This window comes from Lemur catta, chromosome 4, assembly GCF_020740605.2.
Source record: "Lemur catta isolate mLemCat1 chromosome 4, mLemCat1.pri, whole genome shotgun sequence".
NCBI lineage: Eukaryota > Metazoa > Chordata > Mammalia > Primates > Lemuridae > Lemur > Lemur catta.
The window spans coordinates 37236489-37256468 of NC_059131.1; the positions used below are offsets into that span (position 1 = coordinate 37236489).

General features: G+C 37.1%; 1 protein-coding gene across 3 annotated transcripts in view; it reads right to left on the minus strand.

Annotated features, from left to right (window-relative positions):
- Positions 1 to 19980, minus strand: part of FSHR (follicle stimulating hormone receptor) — a 168061-nt gene that overhangs the window by 96783 nt on the left and 51298 nt on the right. For all 3 annotated transcript variants that reach the window (XM_045548870.1, XM_045548867.1, XM_045548871.1), the window contains exon 2: positions 2239 to 2310. In XM_045548870.1, the coding sequence (XP_045404826.1) occupies positions 2239 to 2310 (72 nt within the window). The remainder of the gene's footprint in view (positions 1 to 2238; positions 2311 to 19980) is intronic.

A 19980-nucleotide genomic window follows, 5' to 3' on the forward strand; every position in this document is an offset into this window, starting at 1 on the left:
TGGTGTCCCAAGGTTAAAAGGGGAAAGGGCATTGAGAAGAATGACACTAGTGGTCGATGAAATCAAAAGCTACATACAGAGTCAGTACTAAGAAGACAGAGTATATGTCATTTGATCTGGCAGATATAGCATTGTTGGGACCTTGGATAGAATAATGTGATAATGTTGAAGAATTTGGGGCTAAATAGCAAGTGGGCAGGATGGGGAGTGATTAAAAAGAGGATAGAAAGGCAGGACATGCAGGCTGCTCTTTCAAAAGAGTGGTTGTGATGGAAAAGAGAAAAAGGTATCATAGCAGGAAGGAAGGTGGAAGTTACACAGAAAGCTTTTCTTTTCCCTCTTTTGAAAATAGATGGGTGAAACTTGGTCATGTGTGCAGAATGAAGAAAGGAGCTCTGTGATTTGTGGAGAGGGAGAGACTGAAGAAAAAGCCAATACTTATTAAGTTCAGGAAAGTGGCTAACAACTACAAGATGATAAGTGAAGGGGAAAGGAGATGAGAACTTGTCAGTGACCAAGAATAGAAGGTGAGGCAATGGATGGAGGTAAGCATATAGACTGCGAGGTATAAAAGTCTCCCCAGAGTTCAATTTAGTGTCAGGCCCTCTGCCAGGGATTGCTTTTGAAGCCTTAGGGTATAAAAAGTCTTAAAAAGATGAGATCAATTTAATATCATCTTTGGCATCTCACTGTGTCAGTACAGGCTGATTAATGAAGGCATGAGGTAGAAATGGACAAGCTGTGTCTGAGCAAGCTGAGTTCCTGAGCCAGCTGCTCTGCCCCTTGGATTACTGCTATGTCAGCTCGGCTCAACCATCATACCACCGCAGGAGGGTCGCATCTGATGCTGCGCCCCCAAAGCGGGATCAGTCACACCTGCTGGATTAAATTTGATTAAAGTGGATATTTGTGAAATCTGATATTCCTGTCTTTAGGATATATTTCTATGTAATTATAGGCATTTTTGGGAGGCACAGTTATATCCAATAGTCAGCTAGTCTATGTTAGCTCCAGGCAGGGCAATGGGCAACATTCTCCAACTCTATTCCTGGAAGACTGCACGTCTTAAACTGAGCTCTCACCCAACATAGGGATAGAAATTAGAGATCACTTAAGTCCCCTTTTAAAGCCCCTGTTAATACAGATGAGGAAATGAAGCCCCTGGAAGATAAGGTGTTTTAATTAAGGTTTCAAAGTAAGTTTATATTAAAACTAACACCCCAAACCAGCATTCTGACCACCCTCCTTTAAGCAAGTGGCTTAGTTGCTGAAAAACATTGCTACTCTTTTACTTTGTATTCCTTTTGTTAATGGATTCCTTTCCCATTTCCTCCAACCTCAGCACCTAATATTTTTAAAGGGGAAGATTTAAAGAAACTACAAGAAAAATTGAATGACTGCAAGAAGGAGAAACATGTGAACTGGAGAGTTGCTTTCTTCTTACAACAACAACAACAACAAATTATTCCCTTTTGTATACTTTATCTACCCATTGCTTTGCTTACTGGCATTTAAGTCCTAACTCCTGGCTGAGTCACCATAGAGAAGAACACATCTCCCTGGCCCTAAAGGCCCAGGAGGTGGGATCAAGAACCTTCAAAGAAGGGCAGTTAACTTTAAGTGTGGGAGGATTTGTTCTATTTTTTTTATTACTGAATCCCACTTAGAGAAAAGTGTATTTGGGAAAAACCCTAAATTAAACCAGCTCATTAAGGAGTCAATGTCTGCAGTAACAAAGGAGGCTTGTCTGTCAGTACTGTAAACTTTCCTAATACTTTCAGTGTTTATATATCAATTACCACTTGTCTGTACACATAGCTTGGGAACAAGAAGTCTAGAGAATCTCTAAAGCACAAATGTTAGACTCTGCTGTCAATTAAAAAAATTAATCAGAAGTAGTCGAAAGTATCTCTGAAAGAGAATGGATGTCAGCAGAAAAAAAAAAAAACAGGCTTTGGTTTATGAAAATTCCACTGACAGGTACTTACAGAGCAATGCTTTGTACCAGAAAAAGAGGATTGCTTGAATTGGCTTTTGCTCATTTCAATGGCCACACTGAAAGATTCCACGCTGTCACTTAGGAACCATGGTTAAGAAAACAATATGGGAGGAGACGAAAAAAGTTGGCTTGGCCATGTCAGTCTGGCTTCTACGTACAGAGCACGTGCTAGATGTGATCTGAGGTTGCTGCCAATAGCCCACTGGAGGCATTCACTCACAGAAATGTCGGGTACGTACATTTTCTCCAGGTCCTCAAATCCTGAAAATGCGCCTTTTGGGATGACTCGAAGCTTGGTGAGGACAAACCTCCTGAAAAGAGAGTAGACATAAAATATCACGTAAAATAAGGAATTGAGTACCTAACGTATAATATCAGCTAACAGCTAACATATACTAAGTGCCTACTACAAAAGTAATGGTCGAAATTGCTCTTGCATTCTCTTTCTTCATCCTCTCCAAGAAGCAGTGATATTGGCACTACTATTCTCTGCATTTTGCATGAGGAAACTGGAGTTTAGAGAGAATAAAAAACTTACACAGGGTCACATGGCTGATACATGGCAGAGCTGGGACATGAACCTTGCTTGTCCCCACAACTCTATTGTCTTCTGTAGCCCTGTGTGAGGCCTCTTCTCTTTTTCTACTCCAACCCCAAACACCTCTTTCCTTTATTGTCATTCTCAGCTGACCTTGCTTCCTATTCCAAGGGAAAATAAAACCAATAGAGGAAAACTTCCTCCTGCTCTCAGGTGGCTCACTGCCTGATTAATCCATCTGTACCTGTGCTTTATACTCACTGCCTTCCCTCTGTCACCATGGGTGAACTATCCAGGGTCCTGTCTAGGAACAGCCTCTCCGATGTGCACTAGATCTCTTCCTCTTCTCTTCTAATCCCAGTAACCACTGCAGCAGGTGTCTCAGCAGGTGTCTCACACCTACCTTGGAATTCCTTCCAATGGCTCTTCAACTCAATAAGGAAAACTCCAAATTGTTTACAGTGGCCTTCAATACCCGACAGGAGCTATCTGCTCTCTATCCCCATAGTTCCTCTCTCCTTTCTTTTGACAACTCCCCTTTGCTCATCCTGATCTTGTCATAGCACCCTCTTGCTATTCCCTGGGCATGCCAGGTTTCTTCTCACCTAATGTTTCTGCATTTGCAGTTCTGTCTGTCTGGAACACTCCTCTCTCAGATATCTTTATGACTTGATCCCTCACAGCCCTCTATTTGCCCAAATGTCACTTTCTGCAAGATTTTCCCTAACCACCTTATTTAAAATGACAATCTATCCAACTTGGGCCCTGGTCACTTTTTCTGCTGCTTAAATTTTTCTTTGCAGTACTTCTGACATCTTATACATTCCATTTATTTATATATTTGTATATTCATATGTTTATTTTATCTCTTCCTCATAACTAGAACGAAAGCTTCATGAGGGCAAAAAGTTTTGTCTAATTTGTTACTGCTGTATTCCAAATGCCCAGAACAGTGCCTGGTGCATGACAGTTACTCAATAAACATTTGTTGGAATGACTGAATGGCTACTGCACAATCCGAAAATTCCGGGCTTGGGGATGAAATTACAAGTGATCTTTTGGGAATCTCTGCAACAGAAATATCATTCTTTCCTCTGGCTTTTCTCCCTCTGGCTTTTTCTTGCTTTGTAACTCATTAATAGGGATTTGGTTTTCTTTCCACTTCAACGCCTTCCTTTCATAAGGCCATCTGTGAGTAGGAATTATAATGAAACACTGTGGATTTGGATTATTTCACAAACATTTTATTGCTTTAGTATCTTATCATTTATTCACGTTAGTGAGATGCCTGTTTCAGATGGAACTGTTAACTTAGGCAATCAGGTCTTTTGTTCACCTTGTTTGTGTTGGGCTACCAGATGCACCAACTCCATGGTGAGGAATCATAAGAGAGAATCCTGTGTGCTGTTCTTGCTTTGGAGGGGTTCTATACTTGTTGGGAAAGCAAAACCAGAAAGCTTGGAACTGCCAGAAAACCATTGTGGGCTGTAGTTGATGTAATAACTATAAATGTTATACAAGGATTAAAATGAGAAAGATCCCAAAGTACATAAATATATAACAGAAAAGTTGGTAGGAGCAGGTGAATTTTGAGTCTGGGCCTCAAAACTATCAGGTCATACTAAAAGCATAGTCTATAAAAGATGCATTTAAATAAAAGATGATCTAATTTAGGATCAAAGAAGAGTATCTACTTCTAGAATGTTCATCTGAAAAGAATCGAGGTTAGTTTACACTATCTTCACCCACTTAACCTTTGTTAACATACATAGGTTTCTTTTTTTCCTATTATAAGACAGAAGAATGATAAAAAACTGAAAAAAGCAGGTAATGAAACTTTAAAAAGAAGATAATCAAATTGCTTTAAAATAGTCTACAAGTTTCAAGGAAATTGAAAAATTAGAGATGTTAATTAATGATATATACAGAGAGTAGAGTCTAGAATAGTTGGCTTCTATTTAATAACAAGTCAGCTAGGTAGTATTTTTTGATTCAGACCTAGTAACATGCACATTTTCTAAAATTTTCAAGGACCATGCCTGTATTAAGTGGTTCAAACTTATTAACATAATTAAATCCCTTTTGAAGATAAAAAAAAAATCATTTATTTCAATTTCCAGGGATGTTATAAACTAGATAGTTTGAAGATATTTTCATTCAAAAGTGCATAGAAGTTTTCTATAAAACATAACAAATATTATTTTAAATGCATAGCTGAACTTGCAAGGAAATGCAATAAATCTTCAGGGGCCCAGAGTAAAAGCAACCGAGTACCAGCTGGAACCTGAATGGTAGATGCAAACCAAAATTCTAAGAGAGTAAACTGAAGCTAAGGTAACCTGGTGGAGTTCTGAACTTGGTAACCAAGAGATTTGTGTTATGATGCCCAATTGATATGTAAGATGAGACACGGAGGATGGAATGCAAAGATTCCTTCTTTCTCTCTTTCTTTCCTTCCTTTTTTCATTCCTTCCTTCTCTTCTTTTTCTTTTTCTCTTTCTCTTTCTTTCTATAAATCACATGCATTCTAGAAAGAAAGGTACAGAAAACAGAGGACAGACAATTTTCAATAAAATAATATCAAGACATTTTTCCTAACTTATGAAAGATACAAATCCTCAGATTCAGATATCTCAACAACTTCCAGGGAAGGAAACAAAAATAATTCCGCTTCCAGAAACCTGTGAATTAAAACTGTAGACCCATAAGAGAAAATATTTTAAATGTAAGAAGAGAGAAAAAGGTGGACTATCTTCAAAGAAAAAATAATTAGAAAACATTGTAAAAAATCTTCAAAATTATTAAAGAAAACTTGCAATTTAGAATGCTATAACTTAGAAAATTATCATTCACATGTGAGGGTAAAATAAAGATACTTCTGGATAAATTTAATTAGCCTCTAGTAAACTTTTAGCAAAAGAATTCCTTTAGAGAATAAGAAAATTTAATTCAGTAGGAAGGCACACATACACGAAAGGAATAGTGAATGAAGAAGTTAGTGTTCCTTATTGAATAGGTGGGTTTTCATGATGGCTGGAAAACCAACCAAGTCAATAAGGAATACAAAAAAAAAAAAAAAAATTGACCAAGAATAAAGTCACGAGGCAAATAGTATATATAAAAAATCAGTTCTTTGTCAATGATGCAATTAAATTACCTAGAAATCCATAATAAAGATAATTAACTCCCCATCCCTAACATACATATACCCATCTTGAAAACCAAAAGCTAAGCAAACAAAGCAAACCAACAAATCAACCAAACACCCTTTTAAGTCCTACATGGGTCAAAGAAGAAATCACAATTAAAATTAGGATTTATTTGGATTGAACTATAATGCAAATACAACATATCAAACTTATAGGATATAGCTACTCTACTAATTATAGCACAAATGTATAGCTTTAAATTATTACACCAGATGGAAAAAAGAAGGAAAATTAATGAGCTAAGCTTCAAATACAAGAAACTAGTAAAAGAACAATGGAATTGTGGAAACAGGAAATTATAAAGCTAGTATTTATTTTTTTTCTGGCTAGAACTTAAAACTCAAGAGCAGTTTAATAAGAAGCATTGGTAAAATGAGAGATTTTATGGAGCTGTTCTGAGAAGATAAACACTCAGGTAAAGATTACAATTTGGTATTTAAAGTTTAAGTTTAATATACACTAACTTGCTATTTTGCAATTATAAGGTTAAGTTTTGTAGTAAGTTTATTACTAAGATCAGTAAGGACTTTCTTATAATAGCAAAAGTTTCAGTGTACTGATTTCAAAGGCTCTTGACTTATAACTGTAACATTAAAAATGATTGTTACAGAAACCTACACTTATTTAAATTTTTTTTGAAGAACACTGAATTTACTGCTTAAAGTTGTAAATTCCACTTATTATATAAGGTTTATTTTAACCAGTAACCTTCTGATAATTCATTATAACCCTGCTGATCTAGTTCTAATTAATGAATTCAAAAGGTATGTGCAGATTTCCTTCAAATAAGGAACATAGGTAAAGGCATTATTCTTGATCAATTTTCATTTTAGAATTAAAGTAAATGGGAATCTAAAAGATGAACTTTAAAACACATTGCAAAATTTAAATTTGCCTTGAGAGAGGAAACCTAAAGAAAGTAGAGAGAAAGAAATAAAGTTAAGAGAAGAGAAGAAATGAATTAAAAATGGCAAGAGGATCAACAAGACCAAAAGCTAATTCTTTGGAAAGATTCATAGAATAGAAAGAAAATATGTCCATACTGAGCAAGGAAAAAAAAAAGTGAGAGAGGAAAAAACCCTCAAGCAATAAGAGGCATGAGAAATGGAACCTACCTACTGATATAACAGGTGTTAAACTAGAGAACTCTAAGAATAATTTTATAAAATCAGATTTGAAAAATCAGATAATATGCATAATTTTCATAGAAATGTATAATTACAAAAAAACTGACCTATGAAGATATAGAGAACTGAATATATCTATAGCTATAAACAAATGGGGTTGGTAATTTAAAAGCTATCCACCAAAAAACAAGGTCAGCATCACATGATTTTAGAAGTAAATTATACCTCTTTAAAGGAGTAAAAAATCTCAATCTTATACAAACTATTCCAGAGACTAGTAAAAGAGAGAATGCTCTCCAATGGATTTTATGTGGCCAGTGTAACGTATGTAACAAAACCAGACAGGGACAAGAAAAGAATTGAAACATTTAGACAATAAAAGAATGAAAATAATACAGTGATAATGTGTATCCAGTAGAGCCTAAACAAATAATACATCATTATTATTTGGGTTTGTCCCAGAATTCAAGGGTTGCTAAATATTAGAAAACTCTATCAGAGAAAATTTCCCTGTAAAGAAATCAAAAGAGAAAAACCCCATGATTTTCTTAGGCATAGAAAACATATATGATCAAAACTGAAACCCATTCATGATAAAGCCTTTTGACAAATAAGAAAAAAGAGAAATAATCTGATAAGAGGTAAAATCATCAACACTAAAATAAATATACTCAATGGTAAAATGTTAGACACATTCCATTTAAAATTGGAATGAAGCAAGAAGGCCTGCCATTACCTCTTGTGTTTGATACTGTGCTGGATGCCCTAGCCTGCACAGTAAGAGACGAATTAGAAAATCCTATGTCCATATTACTAATGAAAAATTATCATTATCCACAGAAAACCCTGCAGGGGTGAGGAACCTGCAACCTTAAGGCCACGTGTCCCTCCAGATCCCTAAGTGTGGTCCCTTAACTGAATCCAAACTTCACAGAACAGTTTTGTAAAATTTGGATTCAGTCAAAAGTCTGCACTTAGGGATCCAGAAGGCCACAAGTTCCTCACCTCTATGAATCTGTACCCAATTTAAGAGATCACTATTACAACTAATAAGAGATTCTAGTCAGGTAGCTGGTATATGATTAGTGAACAAAAATAATACTCCTCATATTATTTTAACGTATATCAATTATGATGGCCACAGAACTTTTATAATACTGAGAAATTAATCTAAGACTAAAAACACTCAAAGATTTAGGGAGAATAATCAAATACATAATTGAAAAAATTAAAACAACCTTGGACAAACAGAAATAGCACATTTATAAATGGGAAGTTTCAATATTGTGAAGATATCAGTTTTAATCCACATTAATGTATAAATTCAGTGTAAGACCCATCTGAGGCACAACGGTTTGTGTTTGGGATGATTAATATTCATTTGGAAGAGCACTTTCAAAGAATAGCCCAAGTAATTTTAAAGAGGTAGAATAAGACTGGGGGAGGTGGTATACCAGGGAATATGACTTTTATAAAGTTATAGAGATTAAAATGCTGTGGTACTGACAGGGATTAAAAATACAGACTAGTGGAAGTGAGTAAAGAGCACAGAAATAGACCACAAACAAAACAAAATGACAAATGACAGCGTATCATCAAAAATCAATGGAGGGAGATATGGACTAATCAATAAGGGATACTGAAACTATTGGTTATCTTTGTGGGAAAAATCACATACGACCTTTGCTTGTAACTATATTAAAATCTCAATTCTGAGTTTACTAAAGATCTAGTGGAAAAAGTCAAGACTTTAAAACTTTTAAATAAAATATAACATGCTGTTCAGAAGACACGGAACTTAAAATTTATGTAAAACAGAGATACATAAGCTGAGAAGATAAACTATAGACTAGGGAAAGATATTTGCAAAACATACAAATGAAATGTATAAAGAACTTTGTAAGATAATAAGAAAATGCAAACAACTCAGCAGAAAAATTGGCAAGAGATATGAACAGGCAATTTATAGAAGACTGCAAATGGTCTATAAACATACAAAAAGATACTCTACTTCACTAGCAATCAAGAAAGTGCAAATTTGAACAATAAGAAGATACCATCATACACTAGACTGTTGTCAAACATTAAAAGAAAACTCTCATAATATCAGTGCTGGTGAGGCAGTGTAACATTTTCTGCACTCTTGATGGAAGGGTGATTTGCTATAGATGCTTTCAAGAGTCACTTGACAGTATGTACTAAAGTCAAAGGTACAAATGCCCTTAGACTCAGTTATTCCAAGTCTCTCTGTGAACTTGGAGACAGGTAAAAGATTAATCACTGCAGCATTATTACTGATAGCAAAAAACTAGAAATACCTTAAATGCCCCTAAACAAGAACATGAATAAATATTAATACACTGTGGCACATTGACACAATGCAAAATTATAAAAGAGTGAAAATGAGTGAACTAAGTACAGCTGCATGCAGCCATCTGGAAAAAATCTCCAAAGCATAATGTTGAGAGAGAAAAAAAAAGGTGGTGATATATATATATATATGTATAACATGAACAGTATATGATTTTTATAAAGGTTAACAATATGCAAAATAATACAGTATATTGTTTTGTATTAATCATGTCTTTTTTTCCTGTATTTTTGATGTTCTGACATTTTGGGGCTTTGCTGATTTTACAGGGACTGCTCCTTCCAGGGCTGGCTAATTCCTAGAGACAGCAAACTCCCGGCCTGTGAGTGAGGCTTTCAGTGCAAACCAACCAATCCAGAGTCCATACCCAGAGCCACCTCCTTTATGGAGCCCTGATCACCCCAGGGCCAGGTATCAGATAACTGGAAACAGCCCCTATACTCCGCAAATTATTCAAACTAGCCAGTCTTAATGTGTTTACCTTGTCTCCTGCCTGTTTCTATGGAAATGACAATCAGGGTTCTTGCTCACATTTCTCCCTTGCTTCCTCTGCCTTCTAATTGTCTCTGGTGCTTCCCTGTGCCCCCTCTCCCCCACCTCCAACCCATGGTGTGAACCCCTTCTCTTGGGATCTGTGAATATGACAAACTATCTTTTTAATGGCAGTTGTCTCCTGATCTATTGGCTTCAATGTACCTGAATAATAATAAAGCCTATGTTTTAAAACATGCTTCGAGACATATTTTTATTTAAAGGAAAATAAATTTTTGGAATGACCAACACCAAAATCAGCATAGTCACCTCTGTAATAAGAGGAGAAAGAGTGCACATCTATCTAAAATATCCTATATTTTAAAAACTGAATAACTGTGAGCAAATGTTAATATTTGGCAAAGCATAGTGGTGTCTTATTGGGTGTTTATTATTCTCTACACTTCATGCTTGAAATATTTCATAATTAATTCTTAAAGACTGAAATCCTCACCAGGCCATATATCAAGCATCATTTATTAAATTATTTGTTTTTAAATAGAGATGTTGAAAAGTATCATCACACCATTCTTGTCAGATGACACCTTTACCCTGCTCTGTAAGGGGCATTAAGTGCCTGAATGATTTCTGTAAAGACACAATTCACTAACGTGGGTCTAAAAAGAAATTTTTCATCACTATATGGCAAGTTACTTAAAGTCTCTTCCATGATAAATTGGGTGGGTGGGATTTACTTTTTTCTTTGCTGCAATTGGGAAGCTTTAGGATTCCCTTGAACTCTGTCCCCATTAGAAGCAATTCATATCTTGGGTAGTCCATTCACCCTTGGCCAAATTTAATTTCCCTTTCTGGCTTAAAGGAGAATGGTTTAAAAGATTCCATAAAAAGCTTTCCAGCAGCCTGGAAAACAGCCAATATTCTTTTTGAGAAAGCTGCCTTTTCGTGATGGCCCAAGTGTAAATGACACTGGGTTCTGTGTTCTTTGAATTTTACACAAGTTTAAAAATTAAAGTGAGAACAGCTTGGCAAAGGATATACAGGAAAGAAATTGATCATCTTCCTGACCTCAAAATGCCAAGAGTTTTTGTGCTTCACACTCTTTAGGTCAAACTCTTACCCTGATTAACTTTCTGGGAATATGTTTAGGAGAACTATCCAAAGAGGTGGATTGAACTGAATAAGCAAATCACCCAGAAAAAAAAAATCTAAATAACTAGGATTTGCTATTTACCATGACCCTGAGGATGACTACTTCACTCTCAAAATCATTTGGGTATCTAGTTGGTTGGATGTCTCATGTTGTTATATGTGGGTCTTAAAGCCAGCTGGGGTAAGGAAGAGCAGTTTTTAGGTAGGAAAAGGTAGCTTTCATATGTAACTTGACTTTAAACATTAAAAAAACCCACTTTTTCACATTTTGGCATAAGTCCTAAGAGCCTAAAACAATAAAATAGATACAAGTGTCCCATACCTTAATGTGAAGTGTTGGGTCACTGCAAAAGACGGAGAAATGGGTTCAGCTAGCATTAGCCCATCACCCACCTTCCGGTTGTGTAAATACATGCAAAGTCTCCCCAGGAGGATTTCTTAAGAGAACTGTCAGTGTTCTCTGTGTCCCTCTTGCATGGCGTGGAAGGTGAGCTTGTCCTTCACCTTGAGAAAGTGTGGAAGGTATTGGGACCACTAATTAAAAGGGTTGACATGCATTTCCAGCAATTTGGGAGAGTCAGTACTGGAACATGACTCAGTGCTGAACTCTAAAAGTAAGAAGTAGCCAGCTGTTTGGGGATTTCCTCATTTCCCCATGAGCCATCCTTGCACCCAGCAAAAGGATACTGCTGATCCTGAGAAAAATTAGACTTGCTTGTCTAGTAAACTGACCTCAAAAAAGAGGCTGTGTGGAGTGGACTGCTGAAGCCAGTGTAAGGAGGTATTGCTCTTACCAGGAATTACCAATGGAGGGAGGTCTCCTGTGTGTACACCCCCATGAGAATAAGAATTAGCTTTTGGATACCTGCCACTTCCCAAGGGTCTCAAAGCCCAATGGCCTCTGTGCCACTATTGTTAAATAGAGCTTTCCCTCCAGTCTTTGTCTCTCCTGGGCTCAACTCAGCTGGGCTCAGAAACGACAGTAACTGGAGGAGGTGGTAGAATAGGGAAGGGAGAAGAAACTCCTCCTTCTTCACCAGTTGTGGGGTTCCAAGCCTGGGATAAGCCATGCAGTGGAATAGAGATGTTTAAAACAGGATGCAAGAGTGGGGCTTTAATATTAGAGGGCACTGGACTTTTATTACATTTGTAATACTGGAACACCTATGGTACCTGCCCACAGTTTCATCTGGGGTCTTAAAAAAATGAGTCAATAGAGTGGGTTTGCCTCTATATTTGTCAATATGTTATGATTTCTGAGTTGGTGAAAGCTTTTTCCAAGTCATCCTTTGTAAACCTTTAATCTGTGGGAAAAAAGTACTGTGAACTTAAATAAGAGAAGGAATGGAGAGACACGGAATTCTTATTCCTTATTCCCATCCCTCTTATTTAGCTCTTATTCCATGGGCTGTTGATGAGCAACTTAGGACAGAGAAGGCAATTTGGCTTTGCCCCCTGACATGGTAAACAAGGAACATTTGCAGGCCAGGGTTCCAGCCATAAGGATTGTTTATAAATGTGACTGAAGAAGGGGAGATCCAAATGTGGAGATGTTCAGCCTCCAATAGACCATTTATTTAGCCAAACTTCCAGATAATCTGTCTTAAGTAGACGCTGCCATAGTCCTTTGTGTACTCAACTCACAATGCAGGATGTTTTGATCAGGAGAGAAAGTTTATGGGTACAAGATGGAAACTCACGAGGCAGCCACTGTCCCAAACCCAGCTCCAATCACACTCGTTGTCCCCTAAGTCTCCATGACTTCCCCTCAACAACCTTTCCGGAGCAGCGATTCTTCACTTTTATCGTCTCCTGTTGAACAAGTGCTTTCTAATGGCTGTTTTGAATCTGCTTACCTTTTATTTCCATTTATGTCCCCTTATCTCAACATCTGTGCTAGGCTGATGAAAGGGACGTAGGCACGACTGCTTGCTGTATATCACTCCTGACTTTATCTTCTCCTTTGTACAACCTTTACATCAAGGTTGTAGAGACTTTTCTTCCTGACTCCCTCCCTCCCTTTTTTGCACTGACTGGTTATGGAATTGCTGTCTTCACCACGTTTTATCACCTGTTCATTTTTGTCTTCTTCCCTGAATCTGATACCTGATTTATAACCTATATTTACAGATGAATGTTCTGGATGAAGAAGCCACATGGTGAAAAGATCCCTAGGGTCAAATTTTAGAAACCTGAGCTCTTTTCTGGCTCTGCTACTAGGTATGTAAGTGACTGGGCAAAGTCAAGTCCCATCTGTAAACTGTGGAGGTTGGACTAGATCTCTAAGGCCCTAAAAGATAAATATTACAATGTGGTTATATAGTGGAATCCTCAAGTGCTCTCCCATTTCAGTATTATTCTGTTTAAAGAGATAATTTTATGTTAAGTGCTCAACACAGAAGGAAGCCCATCCCAGGGAATTACTGAATAATAGCTAGCCCTTCTTCTTCTCCAGTCAAAGTCAACATCTCTTGAGCCTGCTCCTTCCTTCTCATCCATCTGCCACCACCCAGGACAGACCTTCACCCCTCATGTCTGTAGCCTTTGCTGTGACCTGCATAAGGGTCCTCCTCCTCTGGTCTCCAGTGTCTGATCTGTCTCATCTATCATGGGGAGAGTGCTTCTCCTAGATGCTATTTGGTCTGATGCTCTCCCACTCAAAACCGAGACAAAACAAAAGCCAACAGAAATTAAAAGCAAACAAAGCCCCTTCAATTGCTCACCACTGTCTTGAAAAATCTTAACTCATTTGTCCATTACTGGAGATACTCTACAATATGCTTCTACTTTTTTTTTTTTAGCTAAAAATTCTACTACTTTCTGCATATAAACTCAACTCTAGCCAGCCTTCCACTATTTAATGACTGGTGTTATATTTGTCCTAAAATCCAATGGGTCTAGATCCTATCTCCCTAAGTATATGGGATGGTTCCTTAGAGTAGGAACTTGTCTGGACTCCAAAGGACCTAGTTAGTGCTTTTCATATTTCAGGTATTAATAAATATTAGAAGGGGGATGATCTTTACATTGGCAATTGCTCTAAGCTTAAGGCATTTGAGCATCTTATACTCTAAACCACACAAATTTTTAGGCCCTTTAAAATTATTTCAACCATACTAATCAGTTTTGTTCAAAATAACACCTGCCTAGAGCATATATGAATTATGAAAAATGAATCTAGCTAGCAATTTAATACAGACTTGGTGAAAAAAAAGAAAGGATTTCTTCGAATATGTATGGGAGAGCAGTTGGTATAAGGTAAAAATTTCAAAATATTGGCCCATGAATGTAATCCAGGCCAAGACATATTTTTTTTTCCAAGCCAATACAGTTTTTTTAAAGAAATTTGAATTGGTTGCCAGCATTTCAAATTGTGACAGTTCATCTAAAATCACAGATGTATGGTTTCTTTCTCTTGAAGACATGGAAGACCTACCAACTGGGCTGCATTCTCACATAGTCACAATCGGCTGCCATTGAGTGACGGGTGGCACCTCAAACTGGCTAAGCTGCCAGTTGGCAGAGTCCTTGCTGGTCTGCTTTTCTGTCTTGTGCCTTCAGATCATTTTTTTTTTTTTTTTTTGAGACAGAGTCTTGCTTTGTTGCCCGGGCTAGAGTGAGTGCCATGGCATCAGCCTAGCTCATAGCAACCTCAAACTCCTGGGCTTAAGCGATCCTGCTGCCTCAGCCTCCCGAGTAGCTGGGACTACAGGCATGCACCACCATGCCCGGCTAATTTTTTTTTCTATATATATATTTTAGTTAGCCAGATCATTTCTTTCTATTTTTAGTAGAGACAGGGTCTCACTCTTGCTCAGGCTGGTCTTGAACTCCTGACCTTGAGCCATCCACTGGCCTTGGCCTCCCAGAGTGCTAGCATTACAGGCGTGAGCCACCACACCCGGCCCCTTCAGATCTTAAGTTTGGGATTTCTGGTACCTGAAAAGCTATGGTCTGAATTGGATTGAATCCTTTAAAACCCAGTGATTCTCAACTGTGGCTGCATTTTATAATCATCTGGAGGAGTTTTTATATACTATAAATGCCTGAACTTCTCACCTGGAAGTGGGTATGCCATGAGACATCCTTATTTTTAAGGCTCCCCAGGTGATTTTCATGAATAGTCAAGGTTGAGAACACCTGCTTCAGAGGGAAGGGAAAAAGAACCAGCAGCAAGCTGGTCTGATCAGTAGTTATGGACTTGGAAGCCATCTGTGGGCATGACAGAAAAGGTTTTTACAAAGCTGTATGTGGGTAAGAACAATCTAAGCAGTTCTTTATATCCTGGGGGTAAGGGGAACCCTAGATAAACACATGGCCATGATTCATTGGAATAACAACCGAAATAAATAGGACATGTACACATTCTCTTGGAGACCTCCTTCTTTGATCAGTGGAGCTTAGGTTTTGGGGTTCCTGGGGCTGGATCAGGGACCTCAAAGAGGTCTCTTCTACCTCAGGTGTGTAGTGCAGTAAGAGTAGTGTGTATAATAGTAAAGAAGGAGAACTTTGGATGGAAGTGAGACAAGTAAGCCAGAGACGGGAGTACAAGATAAAGAATTGAATCAGATGTTAAAAGAGTCAGGGAGCATCCACTTGTTTTTTTGACAAATATTCATTGCGTTCTTACTCATAAGTCTGACACTGTTCTAGGCCCTGAGGACACAATGGCACAAAAGACAAAATATCTTCCCTAATGAGTTTATGTTCTAGCCAGGGAAATAAACAGTAAGAAATAGTTTGGGGAAAAAAACCATGTACAGTCATGGGGCAATTACTTGGGATGAAAAGAGGATCAATCATGCATAAAGTAACAGGGATAAAGAAGAAACGGCCCTTTAAAAATTACATATGTACATGCATATAGATGAATGGATGGATGGAGAGAGAGGGAGAAAGGAGGGGACTGAAGGTGGGAGGACTAACGGGTAGTTACTCACTTACCTATTATTTATTGAACATTAACTTCATGACACACGTTATCTAAGGTTCTAGAGAAGACAGTGGTGAGCAAGACACATTTCCTTCCTTACCAATTCTAATTCTACTGTCAGAGATATATATGCAATCTTATAATTATAGTGTGGTGATGATGACAATGGTGGTATTTAGTGCTTGCTGTGTCAGGCACTGTGTAAAATATTTCACTTGCATCATCTAATAAAATCCTTGAAATCACCTTGTGAAGTAGGTAACTGTACTTGTGTCCACTTACAGATGAGGGCGTTGAGTTAAGAATGGCTTAGTAACTTGATCGAGGACACAGCTAGAAAGCGGCAGACTGAGTTCTCAAACTCAAGTCTGGTCTGAAAGCCCATGCTCCTGACACACACACACACACACACACACACGGTACAAAGGGATAGGAGAATGGAACCCAAGGCTGGTTAAGTTTTAATGAAGGCAAATGCGATGGATGGTAACAAAATAGGTCTGGAGATTAGATGTTTCTTTAAGAAGCAGGAACAGGTAAGCTAGTTCAAAAGGTAGAGAGCAGTCATCTGAGGTTGTGCCGGGAATTTGAGGATACACAAAGATGTCCCGAGAAGGTGAAAGGAAGAATTTTACCAGAAATTCCTCTGAGCAACAGTCTGTTATCAAATTAATTCAGAATTGCATTTTATTACTCTAGATTCTGTGCCTTGATCTGGATGGAATTCAGAGCTGCCCTTCCTTTTACTCTGTCAGAGTGAATAAACAGAATTCCACTTTAATGACTCTCCATAGTCTCAGACAGCACATGATAAAATGGCAAATATATTATGCCACTAAAGCAGTTCTTTGGTTCCCTCAGTTAATGTCAACCTGATTTAACTGTGATTTTTATTGACAATATTTAGCTCAAGATGTAATAATGAAAGGCGACAGTCACATAAAGATTAGTTGGGGGCTCCTTGTGCTCAGATACAGGAGGATTAACCTAGGATAAACTTCCTTCTAGAATCTATGAACCCTGGCTGACTGACAATCACTGAAAGTGAAACCACAAGGAAAGCTGCTCACTGCTTCATGAACCAAAGATAAATTTAGGTCTTTCATAATGCACTTAAAACTAATTTCCGTTTTCTATTTAAAAGTTTCACACATTTAATCAGAAAGCATATGCATTGAATAATTATCTTTTACTGACTGTGTAAAATGCAAATGTTGAACGTTCAAATGAACTCTGTTAGAGACAAGAACAAATGCATAAAACTATTTAAAATAGATTCAGAGAAAAGTGAACAAGACAGTGCTCAGAATACAACCCTGTATCCAAATTCACTTCTAAGACTATATGTTATTTATTATAGGATTTTGAGGGGTAACTAATTCAATTATTTAATCTTTGTGATGATAACTGATGCTATCTACACCTAATCCTCAAGAGCAACATGTATTTTGACAGAGGAAAAGATTCCCTGAAAATTTTAATTTCCTCTGTGGGGATAGAAAGAAAGTATTTTTTTTTAGTGCTGTGTCTTTCTAATATGGACCAGAGATTATAGAAGAAATTATGATAAATCACTTCTTTGCATCAGAGCAACATAAAATAACATCAAACACACATTCTGCTTCTGTAGATATTTACTACTAGCACAGAGCAGGTCCTGCATAAATAGCACATATATTAAGGTAGAGGAAAAGCAATGTTTGTCTTTTATAACACTTAACTGGTAAAAGGAAAATAGTAACAGTCAACAGAAACACGAGGATTCTTCATTTAAAAATGCTGAAATCTACACGTGGTCATCCCTACAATAACTGTGTGTGACAAAGCAACAGCCCATCCAGTGCAATGATGATATGAGAGTATCCATACTTTGCATTTAACAGAGAGCATGTCTCCAGTTTCCAGAAAACAGGGATATATTTCATGTTAATCTAAAAATGAGACCTGTATCTTGATTTTTGACATTTCCAAATTTGAGAGCAGCCCTTGAGCTAAGAAATAAATGTTCTTATTAAAAGAGGTCTTTGCACTAACGTTAGTCTGAAACGTGGGGGTGAAGAGCTGAGTCACCACCAGTGGGGAAGCAAACCTGTGTAGTCTCCACCAGGCTTTTCTAATTCTAAATTGTGCAAAGCACATAGATTCTAGCTAGTGGAGACACTGACCTGGCTGCCTGAAAGGGGATTAGCCTTGTCTAAGAGGAAGAAAAGAGCAGGAGACATGAACTAACATTTATTAAGGACCTACTATGGACAGTCATTGTTCAGGGCCATAAACCACATAATCTTGCTTTTAGTTCTCACTGCAGTGCAACAATTTTTTTTTTAAATGACATGCAGTAGAGTGTAATGTGTACAATCCTATGAATTTGAACACATTTATAGATTCATGTAACCACCATAATCAGAATGCAGAACAGCTCCATCACCATAGAACTCCCTTGTGCTGCCTTTTTGAAGAAATACCGTCCCCTTTTGTCCCCCCTTTCCCACTGGCCACCACCAATATATTCTCTATACTTTTGTCTTTTCTAAAATGTTATATAAATGGTATTATGCAGTATATAACATTTGAGACAGACTTCTTTCAGGTAGTACAGTTCATTTGAGATGCATCTATTTTGTTGTATAGGTGAATAGATAGTTCGTTCCTTTTTGTTGCTGAGTAGTATTCCATTGTATGGATACACCAGTTTCTTTACTGATTCACCTACTGAAGGACATTTGGGTTGTTCCTGTTTTGGAGTGACTATAAATAGATCTGCTATAAATACCCACATGCAGGTTTTTGTGTGAATATAACTTTACATTTTTCAAGATAAATATCCAGGGATGAAATTACTAGCTCATATAGTAAATGTAAGTTTAAGTGTGTAAGAAGCTGCTAAATTGTTTTCCGGAGCAGCTATACCATATTGAGTTCTCACTAGCTATTTATGAGAACTCCAGGTGCTCTACATCCTTGCCAGTGAGGGGTAGTCTCAGTCTTGTTCTGGTTTGGTTTGGGCATCCTAATGCCTGTGCGGTTTTATCACATTGTGGTTTTAATTAGTTCCTTAATAGCTACTAAAGTGGGGCATCTTATTATGTGTTTGTCATTATCACATCTTTTTTGTGGAGTGTTTGTTCAAGTGTTTTCCCTGATTTTTTTTTTTTTAATTTCCTTGTTTTCTGTTAAGTTTTGAGAGGTCTTTATGTATACTTGATACAAGTCCTTTCTTAGATGTGGAGTTTACAAATATTTTCTCCCAATTTGTAGTTTGTCTTTAACTCTCTGAAGATTAGTTTATACAGAAAAATTTTAATTTTGATGAAGTCCCATGTATCAGTTTTTTATTTTATAAATTGTGCTTTTGATGTCATGTCTAAAAACTCTGCCTAACTCCAGGTCATGGAAAATTTCTCTAATGTTGTCTTCTAAAAGTTTTACAGTTTTATGTTTTACATTTAGATTTATGATTTATTTTGGGTTAATTTTTATATAAGGTATATGACGTTTAGGTAAGAGGTTTTTTTTTTTTTTTTTTTTTTGGTAAACTTATGCTCCAATACTATTTGTTTAAAAAGACTATCCTTTTGCCGTTGAATTACATTGCACTTTTGTCAAAAGTCAATTAGCTATAATTGTATGGGTCTATTTCTGACCTCCTTAACTAATTACATTGATCTATGAGTCTATCCCTTTGCCAATGCCACATATTGATTATTGTATTTTATATTATTGTATTTAATAGTAAGTATTACTGTATTTAATAGTAAGTATTAAAACTGGCTAATGTGAGTTTTCTGATTTTGTCCTTGTCAAAATTGTTTTGACTGTTTTAATCTCTTTGCCTTCCCATGTAATTTTTAGAATCAGCTGATCTTTATCTACAAATGATTGCTGGCCATCATGAAAAGCTAGGAAAGAGGCACAGAACTGAAGGAGAGGCTTCAGGAGGAATCTATACTACTGACAGCCTAATTGTCAAGTTCTAACCTCCAAGAACTGTGAAGAATAAATTGGTTGGTTTAATCCACCCAGTTTGTGGTACTTTGTTATGTAAGTTCTAGACAACTAATATGATGTCTAATGAGACACTCCAAAGCTTGGGGAGAGTAGTATCTTAAAAATGCATATTTGTAAGCACTACTAATCATAAACTAATAGCTAACTTTCATAG